General features: G+C 41.2%; 1 protein-coding gene across 1 annotated transcript in view; it reads left to right on the forward strand.

Moving 5' to 3' along the window:
• Window positions 1–27,869, forward strand: part of LOC139765298 (WD repeat-containing protein 17-like) — a 446,388-nt gene that overhangs the window by 315,359 nt on the left and 103,160 nt on the right. Inside the window, exons 18-19 of the mRNA XM_071692684.1 lie at window positions 5,844–6,076; window positions 14,696–14,920. Of these exons, the coding sequence (XP_071548785.1) occupies window positions 5,844–6,076; window positions 14,696–14,920 (458 nt within the window). The remainder of the gene's footprint in view (window positions 1–5,843; window positions 6,077–14,695; window positions 14,921–27,869) is intronic.

A 27,869-nucleotide genomic window follows, 5' to 3' on the forward strand; every position in this document is an offset into this window, starting at 1 on the left:
ATGTAGTGAAAAAGATTTTAAGCGAGCGGGACCTGAACAAGCAGGAGGGTGAAAGGTGTGCAAGGAATAGAGTGAATTGGAATGATGTGGTATACCGGGGTCTACTTGCTGTCCATGGATTGAACCAGGACATGTGAAGCATCTTGGGTAAACCATGAAAAGTTTTGTGGGGCCTGGATGTGGAAAGGGAGCTGTGGTTTTGGGGCATTATATGTTACAGCTAGCTGACTGAGTGTGAATGAATGTGGCCTTTGTTGTCTTTTCCTAGCGCTACGTCACTCACATGCGTGGGGAGGGGGTTGTCATTTCATGCATGGTGGGGTGGTGACAGGAATGAATAAAGGCAAACAGTATGAATTATGTACATGTGTATATATGTATATGTCTGTGTTTGTACATATGTATATGTATACGTTTAAATGTATAGGTATGTATATATGCATGTGTGGATGTGTATGTGTATACATGTGTATGTGGGTGGGTTGGACCATTCTTTCATCTGTTTCCTTGCGTTACCTTGCTGATGTGGGAGACAGCGACAAGTATTATAGATGAATAAATATGAATAAATAAGTTTGTTGAGTATTCTTGGGAAATTATATGGGAGGGTATTGATTGAGAGGGTAAAGGCATGTACAGAGCATCAGATTGGGAAAGAGCGGTGTGGTTTCAGAAGTGGTAGAGGATGTGTGGATCAGGTGTTTGCTTCAAAAAATGTATGTGAGAAATACTTAGAAAAACAGATGGATTTGTATGTAGCATTTATGGATCTGGAGAAGGCATATGATAGGGTTGATAGAGATGCTTGTGGAAGGTATTAATAGTATATGATGTGGGAGATATGTTGCTAGAAGCAGTGGAAAATTTTTACCAAGGATGTGAGGCATGTGTACGAGTAGGAAGAGAGGAAAGTGATTGGTTCCCATTGAATGTCGATTTGCGGCAGGGGTGCATGATGTCTCCATGGCTGTTTAATTTGTTTCCCAATGGGGTGGTTAGGGAGGTGAATGCAGGAGTTTTGGAGAAAAGGGCAAGTATGCAGTCTGTTGTGGATGAGAGGGCTTGGGAAGTGAGTCAGTTGTTGTTTGCTGATGATACAGCACTGGTGGCTGATTCAGGTGAGAAATTGTAGAAGTTGTTGACTGAGTTTGGTAAAGTGTGTGAAAGAAGAAAGATGAGAGTAAACGTGAATAAGAGCAAGGCTATTAGATTTAGTAGGGTTGAGAGACAAGTTATTTGTTTGAATGGAGAAAAACTGGAGGAAGTGAAGTGTTTTAGATATCTGGGAGTGGACTTAGCAGCAGATGGAACCATGGAAGCTGAAATGAGTCATAGGGCTGGAGAGGAAGCGAGGTTCTGGGAGCGTTGAAGAATGTGTGGAAGGCATGAACGTTATCTTGGAGAGCAAAAATGGGCGTGTGAAGGAATAGTGGTTCTAACAGTGTTATATGATTGCGAAGCATGGGCTATAGATAGGGTTGTGTGGAGGAGGGTGGATGTGTTGGAAATGAAATGTTTGAGGACAATATATGGTGTGAGGTGGTTTGATCGAGTAAGTAATGAAAGGGTAAGAGAGATGTGTGGTAATAAAAAGAGTGTGGCTGAGAGAGCAGAAGAGGGTGTGTTGAAATGGTTTGGACACATGGTGAGAATGAGTGAGGAGAGATTGACAAAGAGGATATATGTGTCAGAGGTGGAGGGAAGAAGGAGAAGCGGAAGACCAAATTGAATGTAGAAGGATGGAGTGAGGAAGATTTTGAGTGATCGGGGCCTAAACATTCAGGATGATGAGAGGCTTGCAAGGAATAGAGTGAATTGGAAAAGTGTGGTAAAAAAGGGTTGATGTGCTGTCAGTGTGTTGGACCAAGGCACGTGAAGCGTCTGGGATAGACCATAGAATGATCTGAGGCACCTGGATGTGGAAAGGGAGCTGTGGTTTCGGTGCATTACACATAACAGCTAGAAACTGAGTTTGAACGAATGTGGCTTTTTTGTCTGTTCCTGGCACTGATTCACTGGAGGGGGGGTGCTGCTTCATGTGTTGCAGAGTGGTGATGGGAATGGATGAAGGCGGCAAGTATGGATATGTACATGTGTATATATGCATATGTCTGTGTATGCATATGTATTTATACATTGAAATGTATATGTATGTATATTTGCGTGTGTGGGCATTTGTGTTTATATATGTGTGTGTGGGTGGGTTGGGCCATTCCTCGTCTGTTTCCCTGCGTTACCTCACTAATGCAGGAGACGGCATTTATGTATAATAGAATAAAATAAATAAATTTATCTGTATAAAGCTGTATATTTTGGCTTCTTTTGAAAGATCTCTTAAAACTTTAAATAGTTAATATGAATTGTTTATAAGCTATGTAAAATTAGATACATAACTTCAACAAACTTTAGTCTGAACGAAATGTTTGACAAGTCTTCAAGAGCAAATTATTTTCTAAATTCATGCCACCAAACATTGCTCTTGTTTGATTAGATGTTAATCCATTATCAACATATCTTGTAATGTGCTTCTTATGGAAATACAGTAAACCTCAGTTTAACAGATTAATGGGGGAAGGGGTGTCCATTAATGCCGAAAGTTCGTTAACTTGAATGTAACCTGGTCGAAGTGTAGTTGAAGAAGAAAAGATTTTAGTAAAGAAATACGAGAGGTGTTTGGGCAGAACTTTCAAGGAAGGAATGCAAATGATTGGGAGATGTATAAGAAAAAGCAGCAGGAGATCAAGAGGGCAAATGAGAGTTGAGGTGAGAGAGAATCATTAAAGTTTTGGGAGAATAAATGTACTGTATTGTCATTTGTCTGGTCTGTTGAATCTGAAATCCGTTATATCAGGGTTTATTACTTTGATGGTTTAATGTAATTGTGACTTTTAAGGGATTTGTTCTGTGAGGTTTATAAAAGTAAAGTGTGGGTATCATTCTGTCACTTTATCTCTCATAATCAACTCTTTTTTCCTGCCCTGGCTTCTTTCTTGCACAGTCAGAAGTTTCAACAAATTAGATGAATGCAGTTTTTAGAAATATCATACATGTAAAGTATGTCATTTCAGATTTGCTCACCTCCATGTGTTTCATAAGGTTTAATGGTGATTTATGAAGCCCATCACATCTCTATGGGTGAACAGAGTACTCACAGTCTTCTTAAATTTGAATAACTCATCCATGTAAGGCCAAAAACTGCCTTTACCTTCACAAGCATCATCTGACATCATGGTTTGTACTTAAGACTGATGCCCAGCCTTAAAGGCTGCCTTTCAAGGTCAAACTTTTGACAGCTTTATGTAGTATCTAGAGACCCCACATTTTGCTTGCAGGTATTTCATAATATGGTAAAGTGGGTGGTTGTACAGATTGTCACTCATCTGCAAAGTGAATGCATGTGATAGGTCGGTTTCATGGTTGACACTCTCACACATGCTCTGAGTGGTTAGTTCAGTTTGAGTTTCTAGGATAACTCAGGAACATAATAAATGGTTTTGGTGAAATGAAATGGAGTATAAGTAGAATATTTCCTCTGAGACTTTACTTGAATGAAAGTAAACTGATTAAGATGAAAGTGTCTTATAAACATAAAAAATGCTTAAATACAGCAAAATAGTATCTAAACTTCATTACTTCACAACTCTGAATTTCACTGTGAAAAGACTACATAATGTATGAGGACGAGTGAGGAGTTTAGCCTAAAGACATACTTTTCACAGGCCTAGGAGTAATATACCTATCTCTTCTATATCTCTGACCCCCATTTCCTCTGGGAACTCCCATCAAGGGGGTGGCCACAGCTAAAGAGTCTCGACTTATCCCTGTTCATATATGCCTCCCATCCAAACACCTTTCCATGCATTTTTCCTCCGTTTCTCTCCCTCTAGCACTCTTCCTCTCACACCATTCCCTTTAAATGTACTATCCTACACTCTCCTTGTAAACTTACCATCCTCCTTGTAAACTTACTATCTTACATTTTTCCACATACTCAAACCAACTCAAAGTATTATGTTTCACCCTTTCTACCACTTCACAGTTCATTCCCTCTGCATTTTCTGTCATACATATCTCTCGTATGTCCCCGCATTCCTTTCTTCATTCCATCTGGTCATGCTACATACTCCTTTCAAATAGCTCATTTTCTCAGCCTTGATTCTTGAACTCTGTGGCTCATTTTATGTCCATCTTTTGGCTGCATAGGCCAGGCTTGGAAGAACTATGGTTTCCCTTAATCCTTTCTTCATTTCCATACTTGCACATCTACTCTTCATTATTGTATCAAGGAACCCAATGATTCTTCTACCATATACTACTCTCTCCCTTATTTCTCCTTCCATATCACCAAACAAACCTAAGATAGGGCCCAGATACTTAAATTCTATCACCTCTTTCAGTCTTTCCTCCCTATATCTATAACACAATTTAGTACACTTTCTTGTTTCATTCTATATGGTTTTGCAAAAGCTATACTTTCACTTTGTTTCCTCTCAACACCATTACATTACCTTTCCTCGCATTTGCTTTCAATTATCTGTGCTCATACACATAATAAAAACGCAAACTTCTGCAACTCCTCTTCACTCCTAGCAAACGGTGCAGAATCTTCCACAAACAGGCTTATTACTAGTCACCATATCTCTCTGCCACACTCCATCTCTTTACCCCCCTTTCTCTAGTTTTGTTTTCACCTTTCTTATCACTTCATCCTTATGTATGTTAAAAAGCCTTAGTGACATCACAGGACCCTGCCTCACACCCACATGTATACCAAAACGTGTACCCAACTCTCCATGCATTCTTTCATGTGCATTTGGTACTCTGAAGAAGACTTTCACACCATCCAACAGTGTTCCCCTACCCCATACATCCTCAACACATCCCATAAAGCATTCCACTTGACTCTGTCATATGCTTTCTTCAGATCCGTAAAGCTTCATACTACCTCTTACTTTTTGCTAGATACTTTTCCACAGTCATTTTCACCACAAAAATTGGATCAACACATTCACTGCTTTTAAAACCCCCATGCTCTTTGCTTATTGTGCATTCAGTCACTTCCATCGTTATCGATAAACACTCTTGCATACATTTTTCCTGGTATGCTTAACTGACTTATTCCCCTATAATTGCTATGCACATTCTTAGCATCATTTTCTTTGAGTAAAGGAACAACAATAGCTTTCACCCAGTCCTCAAGCACAACCTCTCTGTTTTCATGACAAATTACATATCTAATGCATCCACTCTATCACACATTTTCCTCCATATATCAGCATTTCAGCCATAATTGCATCCAATCCAGATGCCATTTCTGGTTTTGGTTTTTGGTTAATGTAGGTGTACCAGCAAACTTCTTTTGACTCTTTACTTATAGTTATTCAGAAGTGTTCTGCAGTTTAGATAACTTTTTATTAAGGTATTTCAAGTTATATCCTTTTTTATATTCTTATGAACAAATTTACCATTTATGTTTATTGAATTATGGCAGTAGACCATAAAGTTCATGTGCGACTTTAAAGAAAAACTTTAAAGAGGTTAATTCTGTATTGTAGTATGGAATGTGTATCGATGCATGAGTTTCTTGTATGTGCTTAGAATATTTGCTGTAATTTTGGTAATTTTGTGCATGATGTATTGGACATTAAAAAAGTGATTTGCTGATTTATTACAAATTCTTTACTTAGTAAGTAACCCCCTAAACTCCTGAACAACAGCTCCCTAAACTTATGATTGGAATGTTTCTTTAAAGGAAAATCCTTTGATGTGCAGTTGTGACTGTTGTAGTCAGATTTAAGTTTCATTTTGGGATGTGGTATTTTAGTATTTTCGTACTCTTTCAGGTCATCTTGACAGAGCATTCTCAGAGTGTGTGGCACTGAGTAAGATTGCAAGGAACAGTCGTAAAGTTTCTGCTCCAGAGTTGCCACCAAGGATGTCATCTACAGAATTAAACGGAAGTGGTCATGTACAGGAGAGGACATCAGAATGTGCTCATCTGGTAGCACAATGGCACCTACTCCGTGGTTCACCAATTGTTGCCTCATGTGCATTGTTGGCTGTGGATGACGTAAAGGTATTTAACCTTTATCACTTTATTTGATTTGCTGATTTATCATGATGGAAACTTCTGCTGTCTCAATTATTTATCCACATCTGAACAAAGGAAAACTTAACTGATCTTAGTTTTAGGAATTTGTATTCTAACTTGGTAAACAAAGAAGCTAATATTAAAAGAATAGCTTGACATGCTGTCAGTGGACTGAACCAGGGCATGTGCAGCAGCCATGGGAAACCACAGAAAGGTCTGTAGGGTCTGGGTGTGTATAGGGACTGTGGTTTCATTGCATTACATGTGACAGCTAGAGAATGGATTTGAGCAAAAGAGGCCATTCTTCATGTGTTCCTGGTGCTACCTTGGTAAAATAGCCAATGTGAACAAGTATGAAAGAAAAGAAAGATGAAAGTTTGTGGAAGGTCAGCAGTTAGCATCTATACTAAAGGCAGTTCCGTGCTTTTATGAAATTAAGCTAGACATGTCAGGAATGTAGACTATTTTTGAGGGAGTGCTGGAAAAAAGCAGTAGCTTTCTTAGGTAGGAGAAACTCTCTGAAATGCATTCCTTGCCTTTTTGTAAATAGATTTTGTTGTTGGTCCAGTCTGGAAAGCCCTTGAATTATGAAATACACATCTTTTTAGTTTAAGATATTTTTTTTGCAATTGACATTAGGTATCTAGAGGTCTGGGAGAGGACATTAACAAGATGATAAGTAAGGCAAGAAATCCTCTTTGAATCACCTTAAAAGAGGACTTGCTGGATGATTTCCTCAAAGGTTCTAGAAACAGTGTAAGATTGAGATATGTTGTTAATCAAAGGGGAAAATAATACAGTTTCTGTGTCAGATGCAAAGCTTCTGGATTGAAACAAGCTTCTTGAAAGTAGAATAAGTCTAAGTTAGCTTCATGAATTTTAGAATATGGCAAGTTCAACAAATAAGCCTTTCAGGTGCTACTAAGAGGACTAACCTGGTTATGGAAAAGTTGTGCAACCCTTCTTCAAAAATTATGAGGACAAATTCTGACCATTCATTAAAGGTCTGTATTGTGTAACTGGCATGCTTTGTGGATAATTCCCACTACTGTAATTGAGAAAGAAAAAGACTGATTTCAGACTTTTCAGCTTGAAACAAGCAGACTAAATGACAATGATTCTGAATGACTATAGTGGAAAGTGTTCACTTGCCTTTTAGAGGGAAATGTTGACCATAAGTTTGGTTGTGAAGGACACTCACTGGTACACGCAAATCAAGTTTTTGACTGGTTGATATCTGATTTCCCAAGTAAGCAAGTAACTTTGGCTGTTGAAGTGGTGGTTTATTTCAGCTCATCTTAACTATACCAGCATTACTAGAGTGGTAGTATTGGTATATTTTGATGACTCTGATCCTAGCACAATCGAAAGAAGAATGCCTAAGACAAATTTGGGAAGTCAAAGATGTTTTTCAATAAGCAGATTTCATCCTTATTGTGGAAAAGCCTTTTTGATCCAGAAGTTCATTTGTCAGAGGATCATCTGTTGTTCTCAGATATGTATGGCTGGTTTATCAGCAGACAAGGCTCAAGCTTATCCAGGAATAAATGTAGCTCTTCTAGTTCAAAAAATGCATCGTGTTTCCAACTGAATTGTCTGCTGGGGGAAAAATAAGTTTTTTCAGGAGTATACAACATTTTGTTGAAATGTGCAGTATGTTGTATTTATGGATCTGGAGAAAGTATATGGTATGGCTGATAGAGAGGTCTTACAAAAGGTGCCATGAATTTATGAGGTAAATGGAGATGCAGACAGTTCTTATCAGGAGAATAAGGCATATGTATGAGTAGGAAGGGAGGAGGGCAAATGGTTCCCATTGAAGGTGGGGTTGCATCAAGGTTGTATGTTGTCACCATAGATGTTTGATCTGTTGATGGAGAGGGTGGTAGGGGAGCTAAATACAAGGGTCTTAGAGTTAGGGGCAGGTTTGCATTATTAGGATGGGAAGGGAAAAGGACATGAAGCATTTGTTGTTTGCAAATGTTACAGATCCAAATGTGAGAGTCAGAATCAGGGAGTGCGTGAAAGGTGGTAGTTTGATAATGAATATGAAAAAAGTTGGGTAATGAAATGTAGCAGGGGGATGGGACAGGATAGTTTGAGTCAAGATTGGAAGTGGAAGGATCTGGAGTAAGTGGAATGCTTTATGTAGCTGAAATTGGGTGTGATAGTGGATGGAACTATGGGGTTGAAGTGAGGCACAAGATGGTAAAGAGTGCCAAGGTTCTAGGTGTAATTGAGGAGTATGTGGAAGGAGGGTCAGTGTCTGTAAGGGCAAAGATCAATATGTGTGAAAGTATAGTAGAGCTGTGTGGATGCTTGTGCCCTGAATGCAAAAGAATGTTATGGAGTGAGCTAATTGGAAATTAAATGCTTGAGGACAATATGTGATGCATAGCAAGTTGATCAGATAAAGAATGACAATGTAAGAGCTAGGTGTTGTTGTAAACATAGTCTGAATCAGGGAGCTAAGATGTGCTGAAATGGTTTGGATATGTGAAGAGGATGAGCATAGAAAGACTAAGGGGATAATTTTGTCAGAAGTAGAGGGACCAATTGAGAGTACAAACCTACAAGTACATACGATGAAGTTTTGCCAAATTGGCAGGGTTAGCAATTAACACTCACCACATCTTGCTTGTTGACAGGATACTTTAGATTTTTGTCTAGTATTTTCTCCCCTATCCCTGGGGATAGGGGAGTAAGAATACTTCCCACGCATTCCTCACGTGTCGTAGAAGGTGACTAAAGGGGACGGGAGTGGGGGGCTAGAAACCCTCCCCTCCTTTTATTTTAACTTTCTAAAAGGGGAAACAGAAGAAGGAGTCATGCAGGGAGTGCTCATCCTCCTCGAAGGCTCAGATTGGGGTGTCTAAATGTGTGTGGATGTAACCAAGATGAGAAAAAAGGAGAGATAGGTAGTATGTTTGAGGAAAGGAACCTGGATGTTTTGGCTCTGAGTGAAACGAAGCTCAAGGGTAAAGGGGAAGAGTGGTTTAGGAATGTCTTGGGAGTAAAGTCAGGGGTTAGTGAGAGGACAAGAACAAGGGAAAGAGTAGCACTACTCATGAAACAGGTGTGGTGGGAATATGTGATAGAGTGTAAGAAAGTAAACTCTAGATTGATATGGGTAAAACTGAAAGTGGATGGGGAGAGATGGGTAATTATTGGTGCATATGCACCTGGGCATGAGAAGAAAGATCATGAGAGGCAAGTGTTTTGGGAGCAGCTGAATGAGTGTGCTAGTGGTTTTGATGCACGAGACCAGGTTATAGTGATGGGTGATTTGAATGCAAAGGTGAGTAATGTGGCAGTTAAGGGAATAATTGGTATACATGGGGTGTTCAGTGTTGTAAATGGAAATGGTGAAGAGCTTGTAGATTTATGTGCTGAAAAAGGACTGGTGATTGTGAATACCTGGTTTAAAAAGAGAGATATACATAAATATGCGTATGTAAGTAGGAGAGATGGCCAGAGAGCATTTTTGGATTACGTGTTAATTGATAGGCGCGCGAAAGAGAGACTTCTGGATGTCAGTGTGCTGAGAGGTGCAACTGGAGGGATGTCTGATCATTATCTTGTGGAGGTGAAGGTGAAGATTTGTAGAGATTTTCAGAAAAGAAGAGACAATGTTGGGGTGAAGAGAGTGGTGAGAGTAAGTGAGCTTGGGAAGGAGACTTGTGTCAGGAAGTACCAGGAGAGACTGAATACAGAATGGAAAAAGGTGAGAACAAAGGAGGTAAGGGGAGAGGGGGAGGAATGGGATGCATTTAGGGAAGCAGTGATGGCTTGAGCAAAAGATGCTTGTGGCATGAGAAGCGTGGGAGGTGGGCAGATTAGAAAGGGTAGTGAGTGGTGGGATGAAGAAGTAAGATTATTAGTGAAAGAGAAGATAGAGGCATTTGGATGATTTTTGCAGGAAAAAAATGCAAATGAGTGGGAGATGTATAAAAGAAAGAGGCAGGAGGTCAAGAGAAAGGGGCAAGAGGTGAAAAAGAGGGCAAATGAGAGATGGGGTGAGAGAGTATCATTAGATTTTAGGGAGAATAAAAAGATGTTTTGGAAGGAGGTAAATAAATTGCGTAAGACAAGAGAGCAAATGGGAACTTTAGTGAAGGGGGCTAATGGGGAGGTAATATCAAGTAATGGTGATGTGAGAAGGAGATGGAGTGAGTATTTTGAAGGTCTGTTGAATGTGTTTGATGATAGAGTGACAGATATAGGGTGTTTTGGTCGATGTGGTGTGCAAAGCGAGAGGGTTAGGGAAAATGATTTGTTAAACAAAGAAGAGGTAGTAAAAGCTTTGCGGAAGATGAAAGCCGGCAAGGCAGCAGGTTTGGTTGATATTGCAGTGGAATTTATTAAAAAAGGGGGTGACTGTACTGTAGACTGGATGGTAAGGTTATTTAATGTATGTATGACTCATAGTGAGGTGCCTGAGGATTGGCGGAATGCTTGCATAGTGCCATTGTACAAAGGCAAAGGGGATAAGAGTGAGTGCTCAAATTACAGAGGTATAAGTTTGTTGAGTATTCCTGGTAAATTATATGGGAGGGTATTGATTGAGAGGGTGAAGGCATGTACAGAGCATCAGATTGGGGAAGAGCAGTGTGGTTTCAGAAGTGGTAGAGGATGTGTGGATCAGGTGTTTGCTTTGAGGAATGTATGTGAGAAATACTTAGAAAAGCAAATGGATTTGTATGTAGCATTTATGGATCTGGAGAAGGCATATGATAGAGTTGATAGAGATGCTCTGTGGAAGGTAGTAAGAATAAATGGTGTGGGAGGCAAGTTGTTAGAAGCAGTGAAAAGTTTTTATCGAGGATGTAAGGCATGTGTACGTGTAGGAAGATAGGAAAGTGATTGGTTCTCAGTGAATGTAGGTTTGTGGCAGGGGTGTGTATAGAGTAGTGTGCAGGAGGGTGGATGTGCTGGAAATGAGATGTTTGAGGACAGTATGTGGTGTGAGGTGGTTTGATCGAGTAAGTAATAATAGGGTAAGAGAGATGTGTGGTAATAAAAAGAGTGTGGATGAGAAAGCAGAAGAGGGTGTTTTGAAATGGTTTGGTCACGTGGATCCACAAATCCTCTACCACTTCTGAAACCACACTGCTCTTCCCTAATCTGATGTTCTGTACATGCCTTCACCCTCTCAATCAATACCCTCCCATATAATTTACCAGGAATACTCAACAAACTTTTTTTTTTTTTTTTTTGCTTTGTCGCTGTCTCCTGCGTTTGCGAGGTAGCGCAAGGAAACAGATGAAAGAAATGGCCCAACCCACCCCCATACACATGCCTTGATTCAATCCACTGACAGCACGTCAACCCCGGTATACCACCTCGATCCAATTCACTCTATTCTTTGCCCTCCTTTCACCCTCCTGCATGTTCAGGCCCCGATCACACAAAATCTTTTTCACTCCATCTTTCCACCTCCAATTTGGTCTCCCTCTTCTCCTCGTTCCCTCCACCTCCGACACATATATCCTCTTGGTCAATCTTTCCTCACTCATTCTCTCCATGTGACCAAACCATTTCAAAACACCCTCTTCTGCTCTCTCAACCACGCTCTTTTTATTTCCACACATCTCTCTTACCCTTACGTTACTTACTCGATCAAACCACCTCACACCACACATTGTCCTCAAACATCTCATTTCCAGCACATCCATCCTCCTGCGCACAACTCTATCCATAGTCCACGCCTCGCAACCATACAACATTGTTGGAACCACTATTCCTTCAAACATACCCATTTTTGCTTTCCGAGATAATGTTCTCGACTTCCACACATTCTTCAAGGCTCCCAGAATTTTCGCCTCCTCCCCCACCCTATGATCCACTTCCGCTACCATGGTTCCATCCGCTGCCAGATCCACTCCCAGATATCTAAAACACTTCACTTCCTCCAGTTTTTCTCCATTCAAACTCACCTCCCAATTGAATTGACCCTCAACCCTACTGTACCTAATAACCTTGCTCTTATTCACATTTACTCTTAACTTTCTTCTTTCACACACTTTACCAAACTCAGTCACCAGCTTCTGCAGTTTCTCACATGAATCAGCCACCAGCGCTGTATCATCAGCGAACAACAACTGACTCACTTCCCAAGCTCTCTCATCCCCAACAGACTTCATACTTGCCCCTCTTTCCAAAACTCTTGCATTCACCTCCCTAACAACCCCATCCATAAACAAATTAAACAACCATGGAGACATCACACACCCCTGCCGCAAACCTACATTCACTGAGAACCAATCACTTTCCTCTCTTCCTACACGTACACATGCCTTACATCCTCGATAAAAACTTTTCACTGCTTCTAACAACTTGCCTCCCACACCATATATTCTTAATACAAACTTATACCTCTGTAATTTGTGCACTCACCTTTGTCCCCTTTGCCTTTGTACAATGGCACTATGCACGCATTCCGCCAATCCTCAGGCACCTCACCATGAGTCATACATACATTAAATAACCTTACCAACCAGTCAACAACACAGTCACCCCCTTTTTTAATAAATTCCACTGCAATACCATCCAAACCCGCTGCCTTGCCGGCTTTCATTTTCCGCAAAGCTTTTACTACCTCTTCTCTTTTTACCAAATAATTTTCCCTAACTCTCTCACTTTGCACACCACATCGACCAAAACACCCTATATCTGCCACTCTATCATCAAACACATTCAACAAAACTTCAAAATACTCACTCCACCTCCTTCTCACATCACCACTACTTGTTATCACCTCCCCATTAGCCCCCTTCACTGAAGTTCCCATTTGTTCCCTTGTCTTACACACTTTATTTACCTCCTTCCAAAACATCTTTTTTTATTCTCCCTAAAATTTAATGATACTCTCTCACCCCAACTCTCATTTGCCCTCTTTGTCACCTCTTGCACCTTTCTCTTGACCTCCTGCCTCTTTCTTTTATACATCTCCCAGTCATTTGCATTATTTCCCTGCAAAAATCGTCCAAATGCCTCTCTCTTCTCTTTCACTAATAATCTTACTTCTTCATCCCACCACTCACTACCCTTTCTAATCTGCCCACCTCCCATGCTTCTCATGCCACAAGCATCTTTTGCGCAAGCCATCACTGCTTCCCTAAATGCATCCCATTCCTCCTCCACTCCCCTTACCTCCTTTGTTCTCACCTTTTTCTATTCTGTTCTCACCTTTTTCTCTCCTGGTACTTTCTCACACAAGTCTCCTTCCCAAGCTCACTTACTCTCACCACTCTCTTCACCCTAACATTCTCTCCTCTTTTCTGAAAACCTCTAAAAAATCTTCACCTTCGCCTCCACAAGATAATGATCAGACATCCCTCCAGTTGCACCTCTCAGCACATTAACATCCAAAAGTCTCTCTTTTGTGTGCCTATCAATTAAAATATAAATGAATAAATATTCTTAGAATGCTCCCAGGAGTTATTTCAGAATTTACAAGACCATTTTACTTGATGTGCAATGCTTTAGGTTTAAAGAAGATATTCTCTATGGCTTTTGAGTGCTCCTAGTAATTGTATTATACATCTTTCACTTCCATTTTTTTCTTAACTGAGGAGTTAAAGATTTTCAGTCTTTCATAGTTATGCAGATGATCCAGGCCTTTAGTTTGACTTATGAAGTGCTTCTGTATTCTTTCAGGCTTGTTTACTTCCATCTGTTTAACTGATAACTGTACAACACAGAAGTATTCTGTTTTGCTTCGCATATACCAACTGAAACTCTAGATTATTAACTTTATGTTCCTTGTTTTGAAAGTTCTCATTATCTATCACTGATTTTTGGCTTGAAGATACTAACTTATCCTTAAATTCAAGCTTTCCATTAACACTTACTCTGATCACAAATACTAATACCCAAAGAGGGATCCAAATTGTTGCCAAAACATGAAGACCAGTCAGCCTAATATCTCATAAAATAAAAGTATATGGAAGACTGATATAGAAAATCATGATGGAGTATCTTGAAGACAAACTCATATATGAAAGCCATCATGGTTTTTTACCCAGTAAAAACACACAAACACAACCACCAGCTCTTTTCCTTTCTTATTGAATGACATGGAAGAGGCAAAACATACTTCAATCAAAGGCTATCTTTGGTAAAAGAAAAAGATAAGAGAATAAGAAAATAGAATTTAATCTAGGGTCTTCAGGTGTATGTAGACCTGACTTTTAAAGGAAGAAAGGTTATATGAAGAGGGAAAGATGAAAGGAATAAGAGAATTTCTCAGCTTAGCTGTTTGAAGGAATAAGTAGGTATCATAATGACCAATCCTTGAGTGGCCAATCTCCATTAGGTCAAAGCATTGGGGATGGGGACACCTGCAGACAGCTCATGAGAATAGTGACAAAAATGATATCTGTATGAAAAGAGAGTAGCATCATTGATGCATATGCAAAGGAAAGGTTGAAGAGAAGTGATTTCAAGATAATTAAAGGCATCAAAGACCAATAGCAAAGTACAATATATTTGCTGGTTATTCTGCATTATGGCTTAGTTATATTAAGTAGAACATATATTACTTTATTTGAATGATGAATGTATGTAAAAAGTATAGAATTTGATAACATTATATTTTTTTAGGGTGCACTTTCAATGCTTCTCCGTGGCCATGAGCTGGAGCTTGTAGTTGCTGTAGGTCATTTGCTGGGATATGAAAACTCAAGTTTTGAAAGTCCATATGTATGTAAAACTAATGCTCCAGAAATCAGAGGTTTGGTGGAAACATCCTTACGCTATCTTACTTATCGTGCCATTAGACTTTCATTGTGGGAACTTGCAATTGATCTCACTAAAACTCTGCCAGAGGTAAGTGAAAAAATTCTTGTAAGTTGACAACCTTACTGTCACTTTAATTTGATGTATATCATTTGTTATTGTTTATACTGGTATTAGATTTTCCTGGACTCTTCCTGCACATGGTTAATCTATGAGTGAGAAGTACCCTTGGCAAAGCTGTATTCATCTTCAGAGGGCAGAAAGAGATACATTCCTGCCAAGGACTTTTTGACTCCCAAGTAGTCCATTATTCCCCTGATCCTACATGGAGTGCAGCCATTTCTGGAGGAGTCCCATGAATGGGTACCTGGGGTTTTATGATGAATATGATAATGATTATAATAATGGTATTAATAGTTATGACAATAGATGTGATAGAATTGAATTATTTTTCATACTTGATTGCTGTTTCCCCGCATTAGTGAGGTAGCGCCAGGAACAGACGAAGGTAGGCTGCATCTGGTCACATCATTCTTTAGCTGTCATACATAATGCATCAAAACCATGGCTCCCTGTCCACAACCAGGCCTAACAGACCTTTCCATGGTTTACACTGTACACTTCACATTCCCTGGTTCAGTCCATTGACAGCACATCGACCCTTGTATACCACATTGTTCCAGTTCACTCTGTCCCGTGCACGCTTTCACCTTCCTGGATGTTCAGGCCCCATTTGCTCAAAATCTTTTTCAGTCCATCCTTCCATCTCCAATTTGGTCTCCCTGTCCTCCTTGTTCTGTCCACTTCTGACAAATAATTCCTCATTGTCAACCTTTCCTCTCTCATTCTCTCATAACATCCATACCCTTTCAGCATGCCATTCAGCTCTGTCAACCACTTTGTTTTTATTGTCATACCTCTCTCTTACCCTATCATTACCTACCCAGTGTAACCACCTCACACCACATATTGTCCTCAAACATTCCATTTCCAACACATCCACCCTCCCCCACACAGACACATTTATATCCCATGGTTCACATCCATATAGTATTGTTGGGACTACCATACCCCCAAACATATCCATTTTTGCCCTCCCAGATAATGATCTCTCCTTCCCCCATTCTTCAGTGCTCCCAGAACCTGTGCCTTTACTCCACCCCTATGGCTTATTTTTGCCTCCATGATTCCATTTGCTGCCCTGACCACTTTCAGGTATCTAAAACACTTCGCTTCCCCCAGTTTTTTCCATTCAGACTCCAAGTAACCAATTCCTCTGTCTTGTTAAACTTAACTACCTTGCTTTTATTCACATTTCCTCTCAACTTCTTCCTTTTACACGCTCTCCCAAACTCAATCACCAGATTTTGAAGCTTGTCATTTAAATCTGCCACCAGTGCTGTACCATCAGCAAACAACTGCCTCATTTCTCAGGCCCTCTCATTCCCTTCTGACCGTATACTCACCACTCTGCATGACTCGTGCATGTACCTCTTACCACCCCATGCATAAACAAATTAAACCGCCAAGGTGGCATCACAAACCCCTGCCACAGACCCACCTTCACTTGGAACCATTCACTCTCCTCTCTTCCCACTCATACACATGCCTTAGAACTTTAACGAAAATTTATCACTTCTTCTGGCAGATTTCCTCCTACACCATGCATTCTTCAGACCTTCCACAAGACATCTCTATGCACTCCATCATTTGCTTTCTTCAGATCCATAAATGCTGCATACAAAACCATCTGTTTCTCATAAGTATTTTTCACATACATTCTGATCCACACATCCTCTACCATTTCTGAAACCACACTGCTCTGGACATACCTTCACCCTCTTAGTCATTACCCTCCCACACAACTTACCAAATACAGACTTATACCTCTGTAGCTTGAACACGTACCTTTATCCCCCTTGCTCTTATCCAGTGGCACTATACATGCATTCTGCCAATCTTCAGACACCTAATAATATTTATTTATTTATTTTGCTTTGTCGCTGTCTCCCACGTTAGCAGGGTAGCGCAAGGAAACAGATTAAAGAAATGGCCCAACCCACCCACACACACATGTACATGCATACACATCCACACACGCAAATATACATACCTATACATCTCAACGTATACATATATATATATACACACACAGACATATACATATACACACATGTACATAATTCATACTATCTGCCTTTATTCATTCCCATCGCCACCCCGCCACACATGAAATAACAACCCCCTCCCCCTTCATGTGCGTGAGGTAGCGCTAAGAAAAGACAACAAAGGCCACATTCGTTCAATTTTAGTCTCTAGCTGTCATGTGATAATGCACCGAAACCACAGCTCCCTTTCCACATCCAGGCCCCACACAACTTTCCATGGTTTACTCCAGACGCTTCACATGCCCTGGTTCAATCCATTGACAGCACGTCGACCCAGTTTACCACATTGTTCCAGTTCACTCTATTCCTTGCACACCTTTCACTCTCTTACATGTCCAGGCCCCAATCACTCAAAATCTTTTTCACTCCATCTTTCCACCTCCAGTTTGGTCTCCCACTTCTCCTCGTTCCTGTGACATATATATCCTCTTGGTCAATCTTTCCTCACTTATTCTCTCCATGTGACCAAACCATTTCAAAACACCCTCTTCTGCTCTCTCAACCACACTCTTTTTATTACCACACATCTCTCTTACCCTATTATTACTTACTCGATCAAACCATCTCACACCACATATTGTCCTCAAACATCTCATTTCCAGCACATCCACCCTCCTCCGCACAACTCTACCCATAGCCCACGCCTTGCAACCATATAACATTGTTGGAACCACTATTCCTTCAAACATACCCATTTTTGCTTTCCGAGATAATGTTCTCGACTTCCACACATCCTTCAATGCTCGCAGAACTTTCGCCCTCTCCCCCCACCCTATGATTCACTTCTGCTTTCATGGTTCCATCCACTGCCAAATCTACTTCCAGATATCTAAAACACTTCATTTCCTCCAGTTTTTCTCCATTCAAACTTACCCCCCAATTGACTTGTCCCTCAACCCTACTGTACCTGATAACCTTGCTCTTATTCACATTTACTCTCAGCTTTCTTCTTTCACACACTTTACCAAAGTTAGTCACCAGCTTTGGCAGTATTTCACATGAATCAGCCTCCAGCGCTGTATCATCAGCGAACAACAACTGACTTTTTTCCCAAGCTCTCCCATCCACAACAGACTGCATGCTTGCCCCTCTTTCCAAAACTCTTGCATTCACCTCCCTAACAACCCCATCCATAAACAGATTAAACAACCATGGAGACATCACACACCCCTGCCACAAACCTGCATTCACCGAGAACCAATCACTTTCCTCTCTTCCTACACGCACACATGCCTTACATCCTCGATAAAAACTTTTCACTGCTTCTAACAACTTCCCTCCCACACCATATATTCTTTATACCTTCCACAGATCATCTCTATCAACTCTATCTTATGCCTTCTCCAGATCCATAAAAGCGACATACAAATCATTTGCTTTTCTAAGTATTTCTCACATACATTCCTCAAAGAAAACACCTGATCCACACATCCTCTACCACTTCTGAAAACACACTGCTCTTTCCCAATCTGATGCTCTGTACCTGCCTTCACCCTCTCAATCAATACCCTCCCATATAATTTACCAGGATTACTCAACAAACTTATACCTTTGTAATTTGAGCACTCACTCTTATCCCCTTTGCCTTTGTACAATGGCACTATGCAAGCATTCTGCCAATCCTCAGGAACCTCACCATGAGACTTTTTTTTTTTCTTTTTTTTTTTTGGCTTTGTCGCTGTCTCCCGCGTTTGCAAGGTAGCGCAAGGAAACAGACGAAAGAAATGGCCCAACCCACCCCATACACATGTATATACATACGTCCACACACGCAAATATACATACCTACACAGCTTTCCATGGTTTACCCCAGACGCTTCACATGCCCTGATTCAATCCACTGACAGCACGTCAACCCCGGTATACCACATCGATCCAATTCACTCTATTCCTTGCCCTCCTTTCACCCTCCTGCATGTTCAGGCCCCGATCGCACAAAATCTTTTTCACTCCATCTTTCCACCTCCAATTTGGTCTCCCACTTCTCCTCGTTCCCACCACCTCCGACACATATATCCTCTTGGTCCATCTTTCCTCACTCATTCTCTCCATGTGCCCAAACCATTTCAAAACACCCTCTTCTGCTCTCTCAACCACGCTCTTTTTATTTCCACGCATCTCTCTTACCCTTACGTTACTTACTCGATCAAACCACCTCACACCACACATTGTCCTCAAACATCTCATTTCCAGCACATCCATCCTCCTGCGCACAACTCTATCCATAGCCCACGCCTCGCAACCATACAACATTGTTGGAACCACTATTCCTTCAAACATACCCATTTTTGCTTTCCGAGATAATGTTCTCGACTTCCACACATTCTTCAAGGCTCCCAGGATTTTCGCCCCCTCCCCCACCCAATGATCCACTTCCGCTTCCATGGTTCCATCCGCTGCCAGATCCACTCCCAGATATCTAAAACACTTTACTTCCTCCAGTTTTTCTCCATTCAAACTTACCTCCCAATTGACTTGACCCTCAACCCTACTGTACCTAATAACCTTGCTCTTATTCACATTTACTCTTAACTTTCTTCTTTCACACACTTTACCAAACTCAGTCACCAGCTTCTGCAGTTTCTCACATGAATCAGCCACCAGCGCTGTATCATCAGCGAACAACAACTGACTCTTTTCCCAAGCTCTCTCATCCACAACAGACTTCATACTTGCCCCTCTTTCCAAAACTCTTGCATTCACCTCCCCAACAACCCCATCCATAAAAAAATTTAACAACCATGGAGACATCACACACCCCTGCCACAAACCTACATTCACTGAAAACCAATCACTTTCCTCTCTTCTTACACGTACACATGCCTTACATCCTCGATAAAAACTTTTCACTGCTTCTAACAACTTGCCTCCCACACCATATATTCTTAATACCTTCCACAGAGCATCTCTATCAACTCTATCATATGCCTTCTCCAGATCCATAAATGCTACATACAAATCCATTTGTTTTTCTAAGTATTTCTCTCATACATTCTTCAAAGCAAATACCTGATCTACACATCCTCTACCACTTCTGAAACCACACTGCTCTTCCCCAGTCTGATGCTCTGTACATGCCTTCACCCTCTCAGTCAATACCCTCCCATATAATTTACCAGGAATACTCAACAAACTTATACCTCTGTAATTTGAGCACTCACTCTTATCCCCTTTGCCTTTGTACAATGGCACTATGCATGCATTCCGCCAATCCTCAGGCACCTCACCATGAGTCATACATACATTGAATAACCTTACCAACCAGTCAACAATACAGTCACCCCCTTTTTTAGTAGATTCCACTGCAATACCATCCAAACCTGCTGCCTTGCCGGCTTTCATTTTCCGCAAAGCTTTTACTACCTCTTCTCTGTTTACCAAATCATTTTCCCTAACCCTCTCCCGTTGCACACCACCTCGACCAAAACACCCTATATCTGCCACTCTATCATCAAACACATTCAACAAACCTTCAAAATACTCATTCCATCTCCTTCTCACATCCCCACTACTTGTTATCACCTCCCCATTTGCGCCCTTCACTGAAGTTCCCATTTGCTCCCTTGTTTTACGCACTTTATTTACCTCCTTCCAGAACATCTTTTTATTCTCCTTAAAATTTAATGATACTCTCTCTCTCTCTCTCTCTCTCTCTCTCTCTCTCTCTCTCTCTCTCTCTCTCTCTCTCTCTCTCTCTCTGTCCATATATATATATATATATTTTTTTATTTTTTTTCATACTATTCGCCATTTCCCGCGTTAGCGAGGTAGTGTTGAGAACAGAGGACTGAGCCTTTGAGGGAATATCCTCACCTTGCCCCCTTCTCTGTTCCTTCATTTGGAAAATTAAAAAACGAGAGGGGAGGATATATATATATATATATATATATATATATATATATATATATATATATATATATATATATATATATCTTTTTTCTTTTTCTCTTTTTCTTTCATACTATTCGCCATTTCCCGCGTTAGCAAGGTAGCGTTAAGAACAGAGGACTGGGCCTCTGAGGGAATATCCTCACCTGGCCTCGTTCTCTGTTCCTTCTTTTGGAAAATCAAAAAAAAACAAGAGGGGAGGATTTCCAGCCCCCCGCTCCCTCCCCTTTTAGTCGCCTTCTATGACACGCAGGGAATACGTGGGAAGTATTCTTTCTCCCCTATCCCCAGGGATAATATATATATATATCTTTCTTTCTTTCTTTCAAACTATTCGCCATTTCCCGCATTAGCGAGGTAGCGTTAAGAACAGAGGACTGGGCCTTTTTCGGAATATCCTCACCTGGCCCCCTCTGTTCCTTCTTTTGGAAAATTAAAAAAAAACGAGAGGGGAGGATTTCCAGCCCCCCACTCCCTCCCCTTTTAGTCGCCTTCTACGACACGCAGGGAATACGTGGGAAGTATTCTTAATCCCCTATCCCCAGGGATATATATATATATATATATATATATATATATATATATATATATATATATATATATATATATATATATTTTTTTTATTATACTTTGTCGCTGTCTCCCGCGTTTGCGAGGTAGCGCAAGGAAACAGACGAAAGAAATGGCCGAACCCCCCCATACACATGTATATACATACGTCCACACACGCAAATATACATACCTACACAACTTTCCATGTTTTACCCCAGACGCTTCACATGCCTTGATTCAATCCACTGACAGCACGTCAACCCCGGTATACCACATCGCTCCAATTCACTCTATTCCTTGCCCTCCTTTCACCCTCCTGCATGTTCAGACCCCGATCACACAAAATCTTTTTCACTCCATCTTTCCACCTCCAATTTGGTCTCCCTCTTCTCCTCGTTCCCTCCACCTCCGACACATATATCCTCTTGGTCAATCTTTCCTCACTCATTCTCTCCATGTGCCCAAACCACTTCAAAACACCCTCTTCTGCTCTCTCAACCATGCTCTTTTTATTTCCACACATCTCTCTTACCCTTATGTTACTCACTCGATCAAACCACCTCACACCACACATTGTCCTCAAACATCTCATTTCCAGCACATCCATCCTCCTGCGCACAACTCTATCCATAGCCCACGCCTCGCAACCATACAACATTGTTGGAACCACTATTCCTTCAAACATACCCATTTTTGCTTTCTGAGATAATGTTCTCGACTTCCACACATTCTTCAAGGCCCCCAGAATTTTCGCCCCCTCCCCCACCCTATGATCCACTTCTGCTTCCATGGTTCCATCCGCTGCCAGATCCACTCCCAGATATCTAAAACACTTCACTTCCTCCAGTTTTTCTCCATTCAAACTCACCTCCCAATTGACTTGACCCTCAACCCTACTGTACCTAATAACCTTGCTCTTATTCACATTTACTCTTAACTTTCTTCTTCCACACACTTTACCAAACTCAGTCACCAGCTTCTGCAGTTTCTCACATGAATCAGCCACCAGCGCTGTATCATCAGCGAACAACATATATATATAAATATATTTTTTTTTTTTTTTCATACTTTGTCGCTGTCTCCCGCGTTTGCGAGGTAGCGCAAGGAAACAGACGAAAGAAATGGCCCAACCCCCCCCATACACATGTATATACATACGTCCACAAACGCAAATATACATACCTACACAGCTTTCCATGGTTTACCCCAGACGCTTCACATGCCTTGATTCAATCCACTGACAGCACGTCAACCCCGGTATACCACATCGATCCAATTCACTCTATTCCTTGCCCTCCTTTCACCCTCCTGCATGTTCAGGCCCCGATCACACAAAATCTTTTTCACTCCATCTTTCCACCTCCAATTTGGTCTCCCTCTTCTCCTCGTTCCCTCCACCTCCGACACATATATCCTCTTGGTCAATCTTTCCTCACTCATTCTCTCCATGTGCCCAAACCACTTCAAAACACCCTCTTCTGCTCTCTCAACCACGCTCTTTTTATTTCCACACATCTCTCTTACCCTTACGTTACTTACTCGATCAAACCACCTCACACCACACATTGTCCTCAAACATCTCATTTCCAGCACATCCATCCTCCTGCGCACAACTCTATCCATAGCCCACGCCTCGCAACCATACAACATTGTTGGAACCACTATTCCTTCAAACGTACCCATTTTTGCTTTCCGAGATAATGTTCTCGACTTCCACACATTCTTCAAGGCCCCCAGAATTTTCGCCCCTCCCCCACCCTATGATCCACTTCCGCTTCCATGGTTCCATCCGCTGCCAGATCCACTCCCAGATATCTAAAACACTTCACTTCCTCCAGTTTTTCTCCATTCAAACTCACCTCCCAATTGACTTGACCCTCAACCCTACTGTACCTAATAACCTTGCTCTTATTCACATTTACTCTTAACTTTCTTCTTCCACACACTTTACCAAACTCAGTCACCAGCTTCTGCAGTTTCTCACATGAATCAGCCACCAGCGCTGTATCATCAGCGAACAACAACTGACTCACTTCCCAAGCTCTCTCATCCCCAACAGACTTCATACTTGCCCCTCTTTCCAAAACTCTTGCATTTACCTCCCTAACAACCCCATCCATAAACAAATTAAACAACCATGGAGACATCACACACCCCTGCCGCAAACCTACATTCACTGAGAACCAATCACTTTCCTCTCTTCCTACACGTACACATGCCTTACATCCTCGATAAAAACTTTTCACTGCTTCTAACAACTTTCCTCCCACACCATATATTCTTAATACCTTCCACAGAGCATCTCTATCAACTCTATCATATGCCTTCTCCAGATCCATAAATGCTACATACAAATCCATTTGCTTTTCTAAGTATTTCTCACATACATTCTTCAAAGCAAACACCCGATCCACACATCCTCTACCACTTCTGAAACCACACTGCTCTTCCCCAATCTGATGCTCTGTACATGCCTTCACCCTCTCAATCAATACCCTCCCATATAATTTACCAGGAATACTCAACAAACTTATACCTCTGTAATTTGAGCACTCACTCTTATCCCCCTTGCCTTTGTACAATGGCACTATGCACGCATTCCGCCAATCCTCAGGCACCTCACCATGAGTCATACATACATTAAATAACCTTACCAACCAGTCAACAATACAGTCACCCCCTTTTTTAATAAATTCCACTGCAATACCATCCAAACCTGCTGCCTTGCCGGCTTTCATCTTCCGCAAAGCTTTCACTACCTCTTCTCTGTTTACCAAATCATTTTCCCTAACCCTCTCACTTTGCACAACACCTCGACCTAAACACCCTATATCTGCCACTCTATCATCAAACACATTCAACAAACCTTCAAAATACTCACTCCATCTCTATTTTATATATATATGGGCCAGGTGAGGGTATTCCCTCAAAGGCCCAGTCCTCTGTTCTTAACGCTACCTCGCTAATGCGGGAAATGGCGAATAGTTTGAAAAAAAAAAAAAAAAAAAATATATATATATATATATATATATATATATATATATATATATATATATATATATATATATATATATATATATATATATGGATTTGTATGTAGCATTTATGGATCTGGAGAAGGCATATGATAGAGTTGATAGAGATGCTCTGTGGAAGGTATTAAGAATATATGGTGTGGGAGGCAAGCTGTTAGAAGCAGTGAAAAGTTTTTATCGAGGATGTAAGGCATGTGTACGTGCAGGAAGAGAGGAAAGTGATTGGTTCTCAGTGAATGTAGGTTTGCGGCAGGGGTGTGTGATGTCTCCATGGTTGTTTAATTTGTTTATGGATGGGGTTGTTAGGGAGGTGAATGCAAGAGTTTTGGAAAGAGGTGCAAGGATGAAGTCTGTTGGGGATGAGATAGCTTGGGAAGTGAGTCAGTTGTTGTTCGCTGATGATACAGCGCTGGTGGCTGATTCATGTGAGAAACTGCAGAAGCTGGTGACTGAGTTTGGTAAAGTGTGTGAAAGAAGAAAGTTAAGAGTAAATGTGAATAAGAGCAAGGTTATTAGGTACAGTAGGGTTGAGGGTCAAGTCAATTGGGAGGTGAGTTTGAATGGAGAAAAACTGGAGGAAGTAAAGTGTTTTAGATATCTGGGAGTGGATCTGGCAGCGGATGGAACCATGGAAGCAGAAGTGGATCATAGGGTGGGGGAGGGGGCAAAAATTCTGGGAGCCTTGAAGAATGTGTGGAAGTCGAGAACATTATCTCGGAAAGCAAAAATGGGTATGTTTGAAGGAATAGTGGTTCCAACAATGTTGTATGGTTGCGAGGCGTGGGCTATGGATAGAGTTGTGCGCAGGAGGATGGATGTGCTGGAAATGAGATGTTTGAGGACAATGTGTGGTGTGAGGTGGTTTGATCGAGTAAGTAACGTAAGGGTGAGAGAGATGTGTGGAAATAAAAAGAGCATGGTTGAGAGAGCAGAAGAGGGTGTTTTGAAATGGTTTGGTCACATGGAGAGAATGAGTGAGGAAAGATTGACCAAGAGGATATATGTGTCGGAGGTGGAGGGAACGAGGAGAAGAGGGAGACCAAATTGTAGGTGGAAAGATGGAGTGAAAAATATTTTGTGTGATCGGGGCCTGAACATGCAGGAGGGTGAAAGGAGGGCAAGGAATAGAGTGAATTGGAGCGATGTGGTATACCGGGGTTGACGTGCTGTCAGTGGATTGAATCAAGGCATGTGAAGCGTCTGGGGTAAACCATGGAAAGCTGTGTAGGTATGTATATTTGCGTGTGTGGACGTATGTATATACATGTGTATATGGGTGGGTTGGGCCATTTCTTTCGTCTGTTTCCTTGCGCTACATATATATTATATATTATCCCTGGGGATAGGGGATTAAGAATACTTCCCACGTATTCCCTGCGTGTCGTAGAAGGCGACTAAAAGGGGAGGGAGCGGGGGGCTGGAAATCCTCCCCTCTCTTTTTTTTTTTTTTTTTTTTTTTTTTTTTTCCAAAAGAAGGAACAGAGAATTGGGCCAGGTGAGGGTATTCCCTCAAAGGCCCAGTCCTCTGTTCTTAATGCTACCTCGCTAATGCGGGAAATGGCGAATAGTTTAAAAAAAAAAAGAAAGATATATATATATATATATATATATATATATATATATATATATATATATATATATATATATATATATATGTAGGAAGAGAGGAAAGTGATTGGTTCTCAGTGAATGTAGGTTTGCGGCAGGGGTGTGTGATGTCTCCATGGTTGTTTAATTTGTTTATGGATGGGGTTGTTAGGGAGGTAAATGCAAGGGTTTTGGAAAGAGGGGCAAGTATGAAGTCTGTTGGGGATGAGAGAGCTTGGGAAGTGAGTCAGTTGTTGTTCGCTGATGATACAGCGCTGGTGGCTGATTCATGTGAGAAACTGCAGAAGCTGGTGACTGAGTTTGGAAAACTGTGTGGAAGAAGAAAGTTAAGAGTAAATGTGAATAAGAGCAAGGTTATTAGGTACAGTAGGGTTGAGGGTCAAGTCAATTGGGAGGTGAGTTTGAATGGAGAAAAACTGGAGGAAGTGAAGTGTTTTAGATATCTGGGAGTGGATCTGGCAGCGGATGGAACCATGGAAGCGGAAGTGGATCATAGGGTGGGGGAGGGGGCGAAAATCCTGGGGGCCTTGAAGAATGTGTGGAAGTCGAGAACATTATCTCGGAAAGCAAAAATGGGTATGTTTGAAGGAATAGTGGTTCCAACAATGTTGTATGGTTGCGAGGCATGTGCTATGGATAGAGTTGTGCGCAGGAGGATGGATGTGCTGGAAATGAGATGTTTGAGGACAATGTGTGGTGTGAGGTGGTTTGATCGAGTGAGTAACGTAAGGGTAAGAGAGATGTGTGGAAATAAAAAGAGCGTGGTTGAGAGAGCAGAAGAGGGTGTTTTGAAGTGGTTTGGGCACATGGAGAGGATGAGTGAGGAAAGATTGACCAAGAGGATATATGTGTCGGAGGTGGAGGGAACAAGGAGAAGAGGGAGACCAAATTGGAGGTGGAAAGATGGAGTGAAAAAGATTTTGTTTGATCGGGGCCTGAACATGCAGGAGGGTGAAAGGAGGGCAAGGAATAGAGTGAATTGGAGCAATGTGGTATACCGGGGTTGACATGCTGTCAGTGGATTGAAGCAGGGCATGTGAAGCGTCTGGGGTAAACCATGGAAAGCTGTGTAGGTATGTATATTTGCGTGTGTGGACGTATGTATATACATGTGTATGGGGGGGGTTGGGCCATTTCTTTCGTCTGTTTCCTTGCGCTACCTCGCAAACGCGGGAGACAGCGACAAAGTATAATAAATGAATAAAATAAATATATATATATATATATATATATATATATATATATATATATATATATATATATATATATATATATATATATATTCTTTCTTTCTTTCAAACTATTCGCCATTTCCCGCATTAGTGAGGTAGCGTTAAGAACAGAGGAGTGGGCCTTTGAGGGAATACCCTCACCTGGCCCAATTCTCTGTTCCTTCTTTTGGAAAATAAAAAAAAACGAGAGGGGAGGATTTCCAGCCCCCCGCTCCCTCCCCTTTTAGTCGCCTTCTACGACATGCAGGGAATACGTGGGAAGTATTCTTTCTCCCCTATCCCCAGGGAACATATATATATATATATATATATATATATATATATATATATATATATATATATATATATATTTTTTTTTTTTTTCATACTATTTGCCATTTCCCGCGTTAGCGAGGTAGCGTTAAGAACAGAGAACTGGGCCTTAGAGGGAATATCCTCACCTGACCCCCTTCTCTGTTGCTTCTTTTGGAAAATTAAAAAAAAACAAGAAAGGGGAGGATTTCCAGCCACCCGCTCCCTCCCCTTTTAGTCGCCTTCTACGACACGCAGGGAATAC

Source organism: Panulirus ornatus, chromosome 53 (genome assembly GCF_036320965.1).
Source record: "Panulirus ornatus isolate Po-2019 chromosome 53, ASM3632096v1, whole genome shotgun sequence".
Classification (NCBI taxonomy): Eukaryota; Metazoa; Arthropoda; class Malacostraca; order Decapoda; family Palinuridae; genus Panulirus; species Panulirus ornatus.